The following is a 17,247-nucleotide window of genomic DNA, read 5'->3' as shown; positions in this document are numbered from 1 at the left end:
CAAAATTATAACAATCTTTCTTTGTGAATCTTAAATTTTCAGGACCACCACTTTCTTCAGCCATATACGAGAATGCATCAATTGCTCTAATTCCCACATTCATCATAGACTTAAGAACCTTGCCTTTTGAACCAGTAACTGTTCGCACACTTCGGAGTAAATGTCTTTCTTCTGGTGTTGCAAAAGAATGATTATGTTCATCAACAAAACATATTACCTTCCATTGTTCTTGTTCATCAACAACAAAACGAATCATCGCTTTGCATCCCGTTCTACCATCTAACCTATTGAAAGATACCTCACCTGATACCTCATCATTCTTGTATCCATGCTTTGAACAATAATACTCTTTTGTTCTAATTTTTTTAGTGCCCGCATAATATGCTTGTTTTCCCTTTCTAATGCTAAATCCTTTACAAAACCCATAATCACAATACAACTCGTAGGCCTCTGTTTCGTTGCTCACAATTTGACCCAATAATGTATCATCTTTTAGAGTTTCATAATTTTTATCGATTTCTATCACATTAGGAACATTCCCATCATTAAAAATATCTTCACCATTTTCTGAACATGTAACTTCATCACTGTCAAATTCAAAAAAAATCCATATCTACATTTATATCATAGAATTAACTAGGAAAGACAATTAAACAATTACAGTATCATGACTTACAGAATTTTTTTTTTAATTTGAATAAATTTGAGGTGAATTAAACAAATTGTTAAAGAAGTGGAGATAAAATGTTATTATCTGAGCATAATAATTGAGGTTGCAGTGCTGAGACAAAATTTGTTCTTGAATTGTAATCTTCTAATTACCTACAATTCATCAAATAGTAAGTATAATTTAATATTAAATTGTAGCAAATTACTAATAGATAATGCAAGAAATTGTCAATACCTTTATATGAGAGTGAACTTTGCCGTAGTGAAGTGCAATGATAAAGAATTAGAGAATTTGCAGGTGATTGAATTTTATCATTAAAGTCTTTTGGTGTTCCTTAAATTCTTTGATTAAATAAAATATTTATTTATTTGCAGTATTAATATTTTTTTTGCTTTTGAAAATTCTCTTATCAATTTGTTGAGAAACCGTTCATGTAATTTTCGTTATTTTTAATGGAAATTTTAGCCTTTGAGAAAAAAAAAAGAAAATTCTCTTAATCATTAAATGTAGAGAGTTAACTATAGTTAGGTGTATTCTCTCTCTTAAAGTAAAAGTAATTACTTTTAAATGACTTTGACACATGTTAGTATTTTAATGGAGAGTCCATAAAATGACGTGGCGAACCCAGTTCACCCAAGAATTTCTCCAATTAGAGTGGGACGGAGGGAGTAACTAATATCAAAAAATACATTTTAAAATTATTCTTTGTATTAACATCTCTCATTTGTATTATCAGCTATTGTCTCCTTTGTAATACTGTCAAAGATGGCAACATCTAGACGGTCTACAAATAAAATCAAATCGTAGTAGCACACCACCGTTTTTTTTAAAATTCATTTTCGAGCCAGATTTGACCTTTATGCAATTTTGTTTGATCTCTATAATTTGACAAAAAACCATTGAATTTCATTGTATAAATACCTCCTTATGCTCTTGCATTTAATCACACCTCACTTTATTACAATCTATACAATATTATATATCATATTTTCTTGTTAATCTCCTTCACCATATCTTTTATCTGGTTTTTGACGGATTTGTGCCTCATAAACTTAAAAAATTTCAATTTAATGCCTCTTTTAAAAATAATTCCGGTTTAGTGTCTGTGTCCCACCAATCCGCGATCTTGAATCGCGGATTGCGTGGCAATCCGCGATTCAAGATCGCGGATTGCACTTAATTACTCCAGAGAGTAATTAAGATGCATTAAGATGCATTTTGACATTCCTGCATGTTATGGGGATCCCAATCATTACTCCAATGAATGGGATCCCCTATTATGGCAAATATATTAATTATTTTATATACCAAATTAGTCTTAATCAAACCATATGAATTAGGGTATATACCAAATTAACATTAGTAGCAATTATTATATACGTGCATCATTAATTTTATGTTATTATTTTATTTATTAGTCTATTTTTTTTATTATTAATATATAAAATACTATATTACTGTATTTCCAAGTTACATGTTTAAAATATATAAAATACATTTTATTATTAATATATAAAATACTATAAACTATTAATATGTTTACAATAAAAACCATAAACACTATGTTAACAAGTTACATATTATTTGGCAAAAAAAAAAAACAAGTTACAAATTATATTTAGAAAGAAAAAATATTATCCATAATGTATAAATTAATAAAATTTACAAATTAATAACTAAGATATAATATACTCCCTCCGTCCCACTTTAGAAGTCCCATTTGACTTTACACACAGATTAAGAAAACATTAATTATTCTTGTCTTTTCATGTTTTTTCATGTTTTGCCCCTATTAATGATAGTGGAATTTTCCATAGAACTCTTTTAAGATAACTAAAATAAGGGTGAAATGGGGTATTCAATGGAAAAGTATTCTAAAAATAGTAATGAGACTTTTTAAATGGGACATCCCAAAATAGAATATGGGACTTCTTAAACGGGACGGAGGGAGTAATAATCTTAATAATATATTTTGGCCATAATTGGGAATCCCATTCATTGGAGTAATGATTAGAATCCCCATTATAATTCCTTGCGTGGGAAAGGTCAAAGGCAATTGCCTTTAATGTGTATTAATGCATCTTAATTACTCTTTGAAGTAATTAAGTGCAATCCGCGATTTTGAATCGCGGATTGCCACGCAATCCGCGATTCAAAATCGCGGATTGGTGGGACACAGACACTAAATCGGAATTATTTTAAAAAGAGGCATTAAATTGGAATTTTTTAAATTTTGAAGGCACAAATTCGTCAAAAACCCTATCTACAATGGCTGTTGTTACATTTGAGAAAGAAACAACAACTTCACTCTCACAAGACAAAGTGTTTAAGGTCTTTATTCTTCAATCTGACTCCATCATCCCCAAAATTATGCCTCAAGTTAAGATTGAGTTCGTCGAAGGAAATGGAGGTCCCGGAAGCATCAAGAAGACGACCTTTGGCCAAGGTAAATAGGTTTTACTATGTTTTAAATATGGTATAAGTAAGTCGGGTTAGTGAGATCGAATACTACCAAGTTCGGGTTTGACTCAAATTTTAAAATTCATCTTGAAAGTTGTCGATTTTGGATTTTAGACTCGTATTCGGCTTGATTTCACTCATTACTTAGATAAAAAAATTGAGCTATGAAAAAAGCTTAGGTGCTCTAATGGCTAATGTAAGTCCATTTTGAGCTTAGTTAATAAACAAATCAAATATAAAAAGGAAAAATGGTTAAAAAAAATAAAATTGATTCAACTCTCGAGTACTAGCGTTTACTAAAACTGCTCAATACTCCACACTAGTAACTCAATATCAAATTTGATCTCGACTAGATCAAAAAGCATTCAATTTTTTAATATTTTTCGAATCAATATCGAGTAAGTCTATATGACTTAGCAAGACTCATTGCATTGCCTAATGCATGTATTGTATGAGTTAACAAATAGCTAATTAATTAAACGAAAGCGACTAATTAGACATATAAATTTACGTGTTCTTGCATACGATGCAGGTAATGATGCGAAGTACATTAAGAGCGAAATTGAAGCAACAGACAAAGACAATTTCACACACTGCTACACAATTTTTGAAGGTGAGCCATGGCAGGAGGGACTAGACAAGACTAGTTTTGAGGTTAAGGTATCGGCTTCTTCTGACGGAGGATCTATTATTAAGAGCACCAGCAAATACTATCCGAAACCAGGTTGCGAGATCAATGAAGAAAGAATCAAGATCGGAGCAGACAAGGCTTTCGACATGTTTAAGGCTATCGAAGCTTATGTCTTGGCTAATCCTGATGTTTGATAAGAGTTGTAATTCCTATTTTCTTTTGTTTGTGTATGTGTCTTTTGAGTAAAACCAGTACCTGTGGCTTGAGAATAAAAGTTTGTGGTTGCGTTGAGTTTTTATTTTGTGCATGGACTAAGAAGTGTAATCCTTTAATTAACTCATAATAAATGTAATGTAGTTTTCTTTATGTTTAATGTGCCATGTTTGGAAATTCTTTAAGCACCAGTACTACAAGTTACGTAAAATTGCATAACAAAAAAAATTGTATATTTAATCTTTGATTTGACCAATAAGCTTGAGTTAGTAATATACGCTACTCGGGACAGAAATTCAAAATAGACTCAAAAAAAATATGAGCCGGATTTGAATTTAAACTATTTGAATTTCATCTCAAGCTGAGCTTGAATATTAGTTAAAGAGGCTCGTGAGATTCGTGAGTCTAAATAAATCACTTATACATACAATAATAATTTATTTTAATTATATTGATTTTTTATACCTCTAAATTTAACTATATTAATTAATGAGTTGAAGTTTATAATTTATTGCGAATCAAAAATTTAATTGCATCAAATATGATATTTTTTCAATAATTTTTAATCCTTAATTCAACTCGAATCGAGTCAAACTCGAGTAGCTCAAATGTCATTTGAAGTCGAGTTCAAATTTGAGAATTTAAACTTATTCAAGCTCGAGTATAACATATTTAAGCTCAAAAAACTTGACATAATTTGTGTTCGGCTCGACTCTTTAGACCCCAATAACAATAATAATAATTTGAAAGAACACCATATAATTTAGTGATAATTTGTAGACATAGGAGAGATTCTTAGGTACACTCTCATACCCACAAATGAAAAAATTAATTAAATTCTTTGGATTAAATACCTTTTTAGTTTTTTTATTTATTTATAGTCCAATCTTCCAAAAACATCAATTTTAACTTAATTTGGATAAATGCATTTTGATTTTATCCAATTATTCAATTCTTTTCTGAAAATAGACCAAACTTTGTTATTTTTTTCATTTATAACCAAACCTTTTAATTTTATCAAGTACTTTTCAATTGAAAAAAATATTAAAATTAGTCTTACAAAATAATATAAATAAATTATTTTATGAACATTTTTAGTTGACTATAATTGAAATATACTTGGCAAAATTAAGCCAACATTAATATTTTTGCAAGGTTGAGCTATATAAAAAAAAATTCACAGATATCAAGTATTATTTAGTGATTAGATCTATTTTTTACTAGGGAGTAATTCAATTTTAAGAAAAAATAATAATAAATTATTAATCATGATACAAGTTCAAAACATTTTACTAATTATTCCAAATAATTACATACCTAGAAGATGAAGTGACATTGATTGAACACCGTTTTAAGATTGAGCTCACCCCTAGCTGAACATGTGAGACAGAATGCTAATATATGACAATTGATATCTGCAGATCATAAATAAGTAGCATCTCAAATTTATAAATAGATTGTTGGCTATATAATTAGCTTGTGTCGGCCTAAAGACGAAATATGACCAGTCTAAATCTGAATACGACATGATTAATAATCGTGTTTTATAGAACTTGTAAGGTTTGGATTTAACTAGTTAATGTAGAATGATGTTTAATTACTTGTAGCAAGCATGGAAACAGACAACAAACAAACACTTGGTAACTAAACAATTGAGATTTTCAGATAGGAAACAAAGGAATATCAACGGCAGTAAGCTTAATTTCAATGTATCTATTTTCCCCTGAAAAGGGCTTCAGGAATTTGTTTCTAAACAATGAGAGAATATACAAGAATATGAAATTGTGAGACCAAATAATGCAAGTTACCAAGGTGTAACAGCACTGTACAACCCAGATTAATAGCCAGCCCCACAAAAGCTTTCACAGCAGCCACCTGCAGATATTCATAAGAACACCTCCTGATTATGATTAGACCAAAATACACTCTGCATCCAAATTCAATATATATATATACACATATAAAAACTAAGATTAGCTCATGAAAAGTTGTGACAATAATACAGCTACGTAATAATGTTCAGACTACATCAGCTCTTGCTAACAGCAGCATAAGAAAACTAATGGCGGGGACCTTTGTATTACCAATTAAAGTTACGGAAATTTCTTGTTACAACTTTTTTTTAGAGGACGGTCGTGGACAAGAGAAGGAAGTCATTTGACAGAAGGTTATAGCGAACCAAAATAAGCCACAGAATGAGAATAAATGTGCAATAAAATTTCATAGGTACATCAACTTCCATAGAGAATCAGCAAAAGAATTACCTCGCTGGTTTTCCTCTAGAAGTTCATTTAAATGCCTGAAAATTTGTAAGAAATTTGACAGCTGAAGTAACTGAAAAGAAATAAGCTATTGCACTGCAGAATCTTCCTTCATCTCAATGATGCTATAATGCACCCAACAATGCAAGAAATTCTTCTGGTTCTTCATCCTCTTTCACAATCTGTTCACAATTAGGATTCAAGATACACACTTAATTAGCAAAAACCAATGGTTTCGGGTACATGTAACTATGACATAAGTTCACGAAGCATAGTTTATTACATGCATACATTGCATAAGCAATTTTCACTCCACATTTTCCTTAAATAAGGCTGTTACTTGTAATGGAACAATAGAATATAGGTGAAGGGGAAAGAAGGCAAAGAATAGATGAGGAGATAGCAGCAACAGAAACAAACTTTTGCATGAATGCAACAAACTCCTTATCAGCTCTACGAAAACTTTCCAGAGTACTTTGCATGTGTCATTTATGCACATTTTCTGTGTCCTTGGGGGTATATTATATTCAATCTAGATCAAAAGATCAGTTAACCTTAATCTCCAATCTACCACAAATAGTCTTTTATATTCTCATGTCATGAAAATACCATCAGCGTAGCAGAATTCACAATCAGGGGGACCATTATGGTTTCCCTTGTAAACTATACTTACTCGTTTGTATCCCTTCTAATCTCAATCAACTATTTCTACATCTTCTACCGAGGCAGCCATGATGAGTTCTTTGAATGAAGAGAAATCAATAAAAACCATAAACACGTTTCACCTTTAAAAAATTATTCACCCAAGCACTACTCAACCCACTCTTGTGTGATCCCTTATGAATCTTACACCTCTTTGACAACAAACTCGATACAGAGACTAAATGTTTTTGCAGAGCATAGGTATATATATGCTCCTGCATTGAGTCACTCATACAGCTTGAAGGTTCTGGCTGTGGGCCACTACGCATGCGAGAGAAATAATGCACCTATTATAATTTGTATCTAAAACATTCAGCCCCTATATTGACATAAATAAGAAGTGTCAAGTTAATGCTGACTTGCTTATTGGTACAATTATGTGAGCTTTGATTAGAGAAATTCTCTAAAACCTTAGTCTAAGCTGATCCAACCTTTCCTAACACATCAGCGCAGTGCAAATTAACAATAAGGTAAACAGAAGAATAACTAATTTGGTCGCTGAAAACCCCAAGATTTCATTGCAAATTCTAAATTCCATGGATATAATCCTATAAACTTCAAAAATACCATCTAATCAATTTATTGATGCCAATCAGTGACCACACACTATTAGTTCATCTTCAATTTGTTAAAATAATTGTAAATTGAGTTAATTCATTAAAAAACATATACAAAATTTGCAGCAAGAACAAGAATAAAGGTGTTATTTATTTTCCCTATATAAAAGATTAAGCAAGTAATACAACTTCCTCTATTACAATTTACAACCCTATAAAACTTTTCTAATCAACACTTTTCACATTTAGATAAATGAAATTTGTATGTGTACTAACAAAAAAAATGAAATCACAAGGATGGACACAGCAAACAGAGCTTAAATATATTATAAAAAATCATAAAAATAAAGAAACACAATAAAAGAAATCTAGGATGCACGGAAACCTTACGTAGGGTGAGTTTATATTAAATAGTAAAAATATTAAAAGTTATAAAATTATATATATATTACATAATTTGATAATTTCTAATACTTATAAATATATCCCTATATTTTTACTATTTACACGTTTCCCCCACGTATCCGTTTCCTATATTTTGAAAAAATCCATTTCGCCGTTTCCGTTTCCGTTTTAGAAAGAAATATATCTACAGATAATTGGGAGGGCTTACATATTAAAGAAATGTATATGAGTCATAGGCAAAAGGAACAATGCATAAATGTTCTAACTTCCAAAGCAAGCACATACCTTAATGAGAATATCCTTTGGAAGACCCATGTGAGTAAGAATCGTATCAATAAGTTTCCCATCTATTAATCCTTGGCTGCAATCTAACTGATTCAGGCTCTCATCAAAAGGATATGACCTCCCTGCCCAAACATATAGAACCCTGTTCTCATCTTTGTCTAAACTTGTAGTCGGTGCTAGAATTGCAAAAGCAGCTTTAGAATCCAAGTCACTGATGCTGAAAGTTGGAAATTTTTCCAAACTGGGCCACTGACAAACCAATGGTTGCTTTAAGTTGTGAAAAGAAAAAACCGGTTGCAACCTGTCCGAATTAGAACACCCCAAATCTTCTCCTGAGATACAATCTTTATCAAACCCTTCGCAAATTTTTGACAAGTTGTCTTCCTTGTGATGTGAATCATCAACAGCTACTCTATCTGAACACATACTCGAGTTGCATTGTTGCACTGGTTCTTTAATTCCTTCTTTAATATCACTCTTGGACTCTAAAACTATTTCTCTAGTATCTGAATTACACCAAGAAAAACTATTATTGTTTATTCTGACACCATCTTCCTCACAAGAACTTGTAGGTAACTTAGTCCCCCTCATACTATCAGTCATCACTGGCAGCCTTAAAGTTTTTGATAAGCTACCTCTACGTTCTGCGAGCGAATGCGGAGATCTTTTAGACGTTAAGAAAGTTACTTGAGAAGGTTGATTGGCTGTGCTATTCACGCCACGAAATTCATGAGAGTTGGATATTGGTTGAGAAGAAGACTCGGAAGATAAAAGAGACAAACTACGAAAGTTAGACAGTGTTGAAGACACGAGAACAGAAGATGAAGCTGCAGAAGGAGAAGGAGAATCTAGAGAAGATTCTGAGAAGTACTTTGAGCTACTACTAGAATCAGACGAGATTGAATCTGGGGAAAGATAAGGAGGAGAAGAAGAGGATGATGATGATGGTGAAGAGGAGTGCACAATCATCATTGAATCTGAATAGACTCTAGAGAGAAATATCTTTGGCGCTGCAACAAACTCTTTCATGTCAATCGGTGCAAATTTCCGTCTTAAGACGCTCCAACTATTTTCTCTAGCAGGAAGTTGAGTTTCATGTTCATTCTCTGATGATGCAAATGGAGGTACAAAACCTCCCTTGATAGCCTTTTGGAATATTTCAAAATCAGTGTTGTAAGCATCTACTCTCCTCTCACCAGGGAATAATTTAACAGCTGATTCCCCAGCCTTCACTCCATTACCTGATTTCTCCATTAGAGGTAGATAATTTGAAAATGCATCCCAAAAGTAACCCGGTTCTTCTCCTTCTTTAATCACTATTACTGGGCCTTGAACCCTCTCATATCGGACAATCTGACATACAGCTCCTCTTGCATCCCTTTCCATGATGACCTCACAGCGTTTACCTATCCAAATATATATTGCAGAAGGTATATGAATAATAAAGGCACCTCTCGAATCCAAAGCAGAGGGTGTAGGATCATTCAACATTCTTGGGACAAGATGCAAGGGATCATATGGTGAATGTGGGGCAACTCTATACAGTCTCAACAATGAACTAGGACTAAGAGGGAAAGCATGAACTCTCTTCTGGCATTGTAATAGCTGGCAAGCAAAACCCATATTTGGATCAGCAATTCCTCTCGCGGCCTTGACGTATTGGAAGGCATCATCAAAACTCTGACCCTCTCTCCATATACGATAAGCAATCACCAATGAAGTAGACCGTGAAACCCCTTGACAACAATGAACAAAAACCCTCCCACACTGCTCCCTAACATCCTCAAAATAATCAAAAACATCATAAAGGATACTCGTAATATCCTCTGAAGGACTATCCTGCAACCACAATGTCCTATAAATGAAGTCAGCCTTAAAGTACTCTGGACATGCAAAACCAACACAATTTAGCACATGAGTAATCCCATTTAGCTTCAAAATATCTCTATCCTTAGCAACCGCATCCCCACCAAGATACACATGCTCTGCTACTTTCGAGCACTCTTTATCAAAGAAAGCAATCCTATCTCTCTTCACTAATCCTGCATTCTTATCTGGATTTTTCTGGATAGAAGATAAATCGAGTTTTAATCTCTCACCATTTTTGTTCCCACTTGGAGTAGTTGCCTGCTGAGGCCACTCACCTATATCATCAGAACCCGCTTTCGGCCACTCATCTAAGCTCCTACGAGCAATCGCCAATGGCTGCAAAGGCGGCAAGCAGGACCGCGCCTTAAAGTTATGTTGGGACCGTGGAGTTAATGGAACAGGGTACCGATGGTTTTGACCATTACTGCCCCCATTATCACCATTATCAAAACCACTCCCATTTGGATCTAACACGTAATCTTTCTCTTGAGTTTCAGGATTTTGAACAGCATTCCTCGAAGAAGACCAAGATGCAGAACGCCAGAACACTTTACGCGACCCGCCAGCAGATGGAAGCTGGCAGGGAGCCAGAGGATTCCCGTCCTCTTTACCGACCATGCCAACTCCAAGATTCAGAACTCCCTCTCAAAAAAGAGTAAAACTCAAGATATACACCAAAATCTGATCTTTAAAACGTCATAGCTTTCTAAACCAAAACTTCATCGTTGGATTTAAAGAGTACACGTCCACAAAGCTAACTAGAAATTAACAAAGATGTTCCACAACCCTACAAAACACCAATACAAGCATAATTTCATCAGCCAATCAAGCCCTTGAAAAGAAAATCAATTCTAGACTACAAAACTAAATAACACCCAGTTCAAATTAACACTACAAACTACAAAGCAACAATTCATTAGAAACCCACAACTTCAAAATGAAAATGAACAAAACCCAGTTCACAATTTCAACTAAATTTCTAAAATCACTACAAAAATCACATTTATTTTAGGGTTGTTCCATCCTTTTTCTCATGTGATAAAACAACAGCCAGTTCAAATTAACACTGCAAAGCAACAATTCATTAGAAACCCACAACTTCAATATGAAAATGAACAAACCCCAGTTCATATTTTCAACTAAATTTCTAGAAGCACTATAAAAATCACATTTATTTTAGGGTTTTTCCATTCTTTTTCTCATGTGATAAATAGCACCCAGTTCAAATTAACACTACAAATCGACAATTAATTAGAAACCCACAACTTCAAAAGGAAAATGAACAAACCCCAGTTCATATTTTCAACTAAATTTCTAAAAACACTATAAAAATCACATTTTTTAGGGTTTTTCCTTTCTTTCTTTTTTCTTGAATAAAAAAACAGAACATGAAAATAAAGATTGGGAACTTACAGTTACTAAAGATTAAGAAGGTGAATCCAAGAAAGAGAAGGGTAGATTTAGATGGGTTTTAATATAATTAGCTATCGGAAGAGATGAAGAGAGGGAAAAGGGAAGGGGCAGTACAAGTCTTTTTCAGTTGTGAGTTTTAATTTGGGTTAAATACTATTACCCCCCTGAATTTAGGTCATAATTATTACTTCATCACTTAATTTTAAAAAGTGAATTAGTTCCCCCCTGAGTATTCATTAAATTCATGACAAACCCCCTCCGTCTCTCATTCCGTCAAATGTACGTTAGTTTCGCCCCATCTGTTGGTCAAAGTAAACAAAATATTTTTAAAACCCAAAAATACCCTCCCTTGTTGAAATATTATACCCCCCTGCTTTTTATGTTTATAAAATTATGTCCCCCCTGCTTTTTGGCTCTATTGCATTATATCCCCCCTGCTTTTTGGCTCTACTGAACTATATACCCCTGCATAATTACTTATAAAGTGACCTATAATTAAGAACTATAAATAAACACATTCACAGTTTAAATCAACAATGCTCAAACACAAAGCATGTAAATATCAGATTTTTGATTCACTGTTAGTTGCATTAACAATTTGCATACACGCTACCAAACAATAGCAATACTGCATGCTCCAAAAACTAGCAATATTGTATGCTACCAAAAATTAGCCATAATGTATGCTACCACAAAATTACAAACTATCAAAAGACTATAAAACCATAATGTTCCAAAAATTCAGCATTATGCACACGAAAATATATGCGCTATCCAGTTTGACGTTCTTGATCTTTTGCTCGAAGCAGTCTATGCATGGCTTTCTTGTGTTGCACCTTCAGTGACGTTTCTTGCTTTTTCAGTCCTCTTAGTCTGCCTTGGTGCCTGTAATTGACAATAAGAATCGATGTTATTTGTATGGAATGAAAACAGATAAATAGTTGATTATGAAAAAATAACTAAACTTACTCGTTGGTCATTGGTTGTTCGCTGACAGCCTCTTTTGTTGTGGCCTAATTGACCGCATGTTGTGCATCGAACTGTATTAACTCTCTTAGATGCTGTAGAAGGAGCAGGTTCTCCGGCTTCCCTACGTCTATTTTTTCTTGGTCTTCCAGGTAATCTCTTAAGAGGCGGGGGCAGTAAATGTAAAAATGTATCATCCGTGGTCATATCCATTTCAGGCATGGGATGTAATGAACCATTATAAGTTTTTAAATATCTTTCGATTGAGTGGTAATCATCACAAAAATCCTCTGCATTCAGTCTTTTATAGCCAATGCAAATACATGCATGCTTACAAGGCATTCCAGAGATATCCCACCACTGGCAACTACATTTTCGCTCTCTAAGATTGACCGCAAATTTAGCTTTTCCCTCTTTAACTTCAAACTCATCATTTCTACCAGGTATAACTCTACATTGCCTCCTACTCTCATTAATGACTTTGTTTAACATCTTTTGTGCATGAGGTGTTAGCTTACCCTCCCAAGTACTTCCTACTGCATATCTCTTATGTAATCTAACCATGCATTTTTCCCTAAAACAGTCTAATAAGGTGGTAATAGGCATCCCTCGTAACTTTCCAATCCAAGCATTAAATGATTCAGACATATTATTACTAATAAGGTCACTTTTAGCATCTTTAGTAAAAGCATGTTTACACCAATGCTTTAGCTTTATCTTTAATAACCACTTACTAGCCTTACCATTATCAATTTTCTGTATCTCTTTCATTACAGCCCAAAATGAAAATCCAGTTGTGCTTCGTGCTGCCATCCAAAACTTCGGCCTTAGAGAAATTTCAGGAAATTGCTTGATGAAATTGGAGAAGATATGTCTACAACAATATCTGTGTGTAGCTGTTGGAAATATGTTGGACACTGCCTCAATCAACCCCTATAATGGAAATAAATTATCAAAATAAGTCACCTATTTAAAAATAAAAGACATACAAATTGGAAATAAAAATATACCTTTTGTCTATCTGACATGAATGTATAGTGTTTGCCTTCATCTTCTCCTCCAATACATTGTTTTAAACAGTCTAGAAAAAACTCCCAGCTTTGATAACACTCCCCTTCAACAATTGCAATTGCTATAGGCAGGATTCCTCTATTTCCATCCAAAGCTACAGCATTAAGAAGACAGCCTCCATATGGACCTTTCAAATGACACCCATCAACTCCTATTAAAGGTCTACAACCCTCAAGAAATCCAATGATCAAAAGTTCAAATGCTATAAAAATTCTCTTGAATTGACCTGGTTCATCCATATTTTGTCTCTCATAATGCTCAAACTTTACAAATGTTCCAGGATTAATGTTCATTAGATTTTTGATATACACCTTTAAGAACTTATAAGACTCAGCGTGTGATCCCTCTACTGATTCTTTTACTGCATTTCTTGCTTTGTACAACTGCCATTTGGGAGGTTGAATGCCCCAATTCTGCTGCATTTCTTTCTCCATTAGATCATAGCTCATGTTCCCATCCACAGCTAGTTTCTCATGAAGTTTGCTTGTAACCCATTTTGTATTTGCATTTGGATTTTTATTATCAGTGGGTCTAATGCAGCTATGCTCATCAATCAAAGTTTTTATCATGAAGGTATGCTTATCACATAAAGCAGAGGCATGTACCCTCCATTGGCATCCCTCCCCTTTGCAAAGTACTGTTACCCTATTTTTATCATTCACCTTCCAATGTAGCAAATATCCCCCTTTAATTGCATAATCCCTAAGAACCTTTCTATATTCATAGACATCATCAAACACCTGGTTCTCTTTCAAAATTATATCGCCGTCATCAGTGCGAGTAAAAGAAACGACTTCCATTTCTTTGAAAGGGTCAAAATTACCATTTCTTTTAGATGATCTCATTGATTCATACTCACTATCACTCTCACTGGTTGTGATTGCAGCAATTGACTTATCAGAACCTGCATCACTTAGTTTCTCATCACCACTTAATAAAATTTCATCCTCCATATATTCATCGTCTGTACTTACTAAGCTATCACTACCCGTATCTTCTTCATTATCTGCATTCCATTCATGATCATCATCATTTGGAGGTTGCTGAAAATTCTCATCATTTAAGAAGACATTATCTTGGGTACTGTTATTGCGAACCATCCTGGAAAACCTTCCTCTTAAAGTTTTACCCGTTCCTCTTCCCCTTTCTATTAGATTCCCAATACTTCCTCTAGCTGCCTCACCATTTCCTCTACCAGCCCTACCTCTTCTTCCACCTCTACCTTGATTTCCCCTTACATATACGTATTGAATATCCCTAAAAATTTCAGAACCATGAATTTCTTGTATTTGTCTTTCAGTTCTGTTTAACTCACCAACAACCCTTATAATTTCTGATTCTAATCCATTTTCATTTTCTGGTGCATTAGGCATTTCTATTTCTATTGTGTTTGATTCATATTGAGCATCTCTAATGGCTTCCTCTAACTCCAACTAAAAACAAAAATCAAAAATTACATAATTAATGTTTCAGTATAAAACTACACTCAAACTAATAGAGTAAAGATAGTTTTTGATATCTTGTAAATTTTTAAATAGCATAAATAACATTAATCTCAAGTTAATCCATTCAACTTAAACAAAAATTTAAAGAAAGTGCAGAGAAACAAAAATTAAGCAAATCCATTTATAAACCATAATCTAAATTGTACTGTACTCAAAATTTCAAGTTAATCCAATCAACTTAAATAAAAATTTAGCAAACAATACATACCTCATCAATTTGATACTCTCTGCTCATTTTAGGTCATCAAATAAAATTAAACAAAATTAGAAGTTGTTTAGTAGGAAAGGTAATTTAGAGAAAATGAAGAGAAAAGCTAAATCATGGTTCAAAAAGAGAAAGAGACGAAATAGAAAAAGAAATGGACAAAGCAAGGTAAAATATTAGGGTTCAGGGATTTATGAAAAAGACGAGAGAGGGTTAATAAAAATGGAAATAAAGAATTGATAAAAAAGATGGAAATGAATTTTTTTTCTCTTTAATTAAAAGGGCAATATTGTCCTTTTTACGTAATTAACAGACATTTGACGGACTGAGAGACGGAGGGGGTTTGTCATGAATTTAATAAATACTTAGGGGGGAACTAATTCACTTTTTAAAATTTAGTGATGAAGTAATAATTATGACCTAAACTCAGGGGGGTAATAGTATTTATCCCTTTTAATTTTATTGACCCAAAGAGAAAGAAAAGAGTTCCAACAAGAGAATCATTATTAACACAATTTTGTTTTTATTTTTATTTATTTTTAGTATTTTTTTATTTTGTTTTAGTTACAAGTTACAACATTGCCAATTATATATTTTAAAATAACAAATTATTTTTGTAAACTAACAATGTAATATAGTAAATTATATCACTCTAACTATGAAAAAATAAATTATAATTTTTAGTTTAAATATGTATGGTAAAAACTTATTCAATTCTTTATTAATTGATAATTTTTAAATAAAAAATTTAATTTAAGATGAATATACTGGAAATATTTTATTCAGTTGAATTCTTAGTTTAAGCTGATACAAAATTATCAACTTTTGTAAACAAATTTAATTATAAAAAATATTCAATTTTGATATATATTTAAAATTGTAATACTATTTAGTAAATTTCTATACAAAAAGATAGAAAGTATTAATCTTTTTGTTTTTAATAATTGGAAAAAAAAAAGTGTTTGTGGGAACTCACGATCTAACAGTTTATTGCTCAACGCTAATAACATTTAAATTATAGTTATTGGTGGAAAGTATAAAATGGATTGACGTTGAATGTATTGCAACACAAGTTAGAATTTAAATGTCAGTGTAAGATTTTAAATGGTTAAGGCGTCTTTAAGTGCATGAAGAGACCATGAATTCGAATCTTGCATCCGTAACTAATATACGAATAATAAATTAGGCTTAATTGTATAAAAAATCACTAATTTCGCGTGTTTTTGGTATTTAACATAATCTTTTTTTTTTTGATATAAAAAATTACCAACTTTCATTTTTTTGGCATAAAATTGAGTGAATACCACATATGTTAATAAAGGATAATAATATTATGCATTTCCATTATCTGGGATAAAAAAATCGTAAATCCTGTTCAAGAATGTAATTCAAATTTTTATTATAATTATTTGGCATTCTTTATATTGACCAAGTAGACTAAAAACAGAATAGCTCTAGATGAAGCTATTAACATATCAACTAAACTAATTTGATTGATTTTAAAAAAAAAGTATGTCAGTAGAACAATTTACAGTAAATCTTAATTATTTTTTTCATTTTTCTCAAAACGAAGCCCTAAATTGGAACTAATCTTTTAGTTGGCACCTTGTTATTGTTATTGGTGTTGTTTGTTTTCTAATATATTTTTCAAATTTTTGTTATAGAAACTTAAATATTTAATATAATTATTTTCATTTTTTTAATGTTTAAGAAAGTTTATTACTGTGCACGTCCAAAATTAAGAAATGATTTTTGAAAATTAATTCATATTCTAAATGCAATATAATGTTATTGTATATATTTAATGCACAACGAAATGTTATTGTTACTTGTTTTGATATATACAACTATTTTTGCAAAATAAATACCATAAAATTCTCAATATGTGCAATTATGATTTACAATATCTTTTTTAAATTTATACTTTTGATGGGTATTACAATTACAATAAAATATTATAATTTATGTATTTATATTTAAAAATATTATAATTTATGTATTTATATTTTTTTAAGGATTAAAAAAATTTATGAT

The 17,247-nt window shown here is 32.1% G+C and overlaps 3 protein-coding genes across 3 annotated transcripts; 1 reads left to right on the top strand and 2 right to left on the bottom strand.

Moving 5' to 3' along the window:
• Nucleotides 1-2,916: 2,916 nt before the first annotated feature.
• LOC126661127 (major allergen Pru av 1-like) lies at nucleotides 2,917-4,127 on the top strand. The gene is made up of 2 exons (XM_050354918.2): nucleotides 2,917-3,116; nucleotides 3,663-4,127. Exons 1-2 carry the CDS (start codon nucleotides 2,939-2,941, stop codon nucleotides 3,953-3,955), a joined length of 471 nt encoding a protein of 156 aa, XP_050210875.1. The 5' UTR covers nucleotides 2,917-2,938; the 3' UTR covers nucleotides 3,956-4,127.
• Nucleotides 4,128-5,615: 1,488 nt separating this feature from the next.
• On the bottom strand, nucleotides 5,616-11,604 carry LOC126660296 (protein-tyrosine-phosphatase MKP1). The gene is made up of 4 exons (XM_050353709.2): nucleotides 11,467-11,604; nucleotides 8,185-10,840; nucleotides 6,239-6,417; nucleotides 5,616-5,849 (listed from the first exon to the last, which is right to left on the bottom strand). The coding sequence occupies exons 2-3, from the start codon at nucleotides 10,669-10,671 to the stop codon at nucleotides 6,361-6,363; spliced, it is 2,544 nt and encodes an 847-aa protein (XP_050209666.1). The 5' UTR covers nucleotides 10,672-10,840; nucleotides 11,467-11,604; the 3' UTR covers nucleotides 5,616-5,849; nucleotides 6,239-6,360.
• A 672-nt stretch (nucleotides 11,605-12,276) lies between these two features.
• LOC126662036 (uncharacterized) lies at nucleotides 12,277-15,382 on the bottom strand. Its single transcript, XM_050355923.2, has 4 exons — nucleotides 15,217-15,382; nucleotides 13,443-14,936; nucleotides 12,436-13,365; nucleotides 12,277-12,351 (listed from the first exon to the last, which is right to left on the bottom strand). The coding sequence occupies exons 1-4, from the start codon at nucleotides 15,241-15,243 to the stop codon at nucleotides 12,277-12,279; spliced, it is 2,526 nt and encodes an 841-aa protein (XP_050211880.1). The 5' UTR covers nucleotides 15,244-15,382.
• Between the last annotated feature and the right edge of the window lie 1,865 nt (nucleotides 15,383-17,247).

This window comes from Mercurialis annua, linkage group LG8 (assembly GCF_937616625.2).
Source record: "Mercurialis annua linkage group LG8, ddMerAnnu1.2, whole genome shotgun sequence".
NCBI classification, from domain to species: Eukaryota; Viridiplantae; Streptophyta; class Magnoliopsida; order Malpighiales; family Euphorbiaceae; genus Mercurialis; species Mercurialis annua.
Note: the sequence above shows the minus strand (reverse complement) of the source record. Positions and strands in the feature narration are given on the sequence as shown.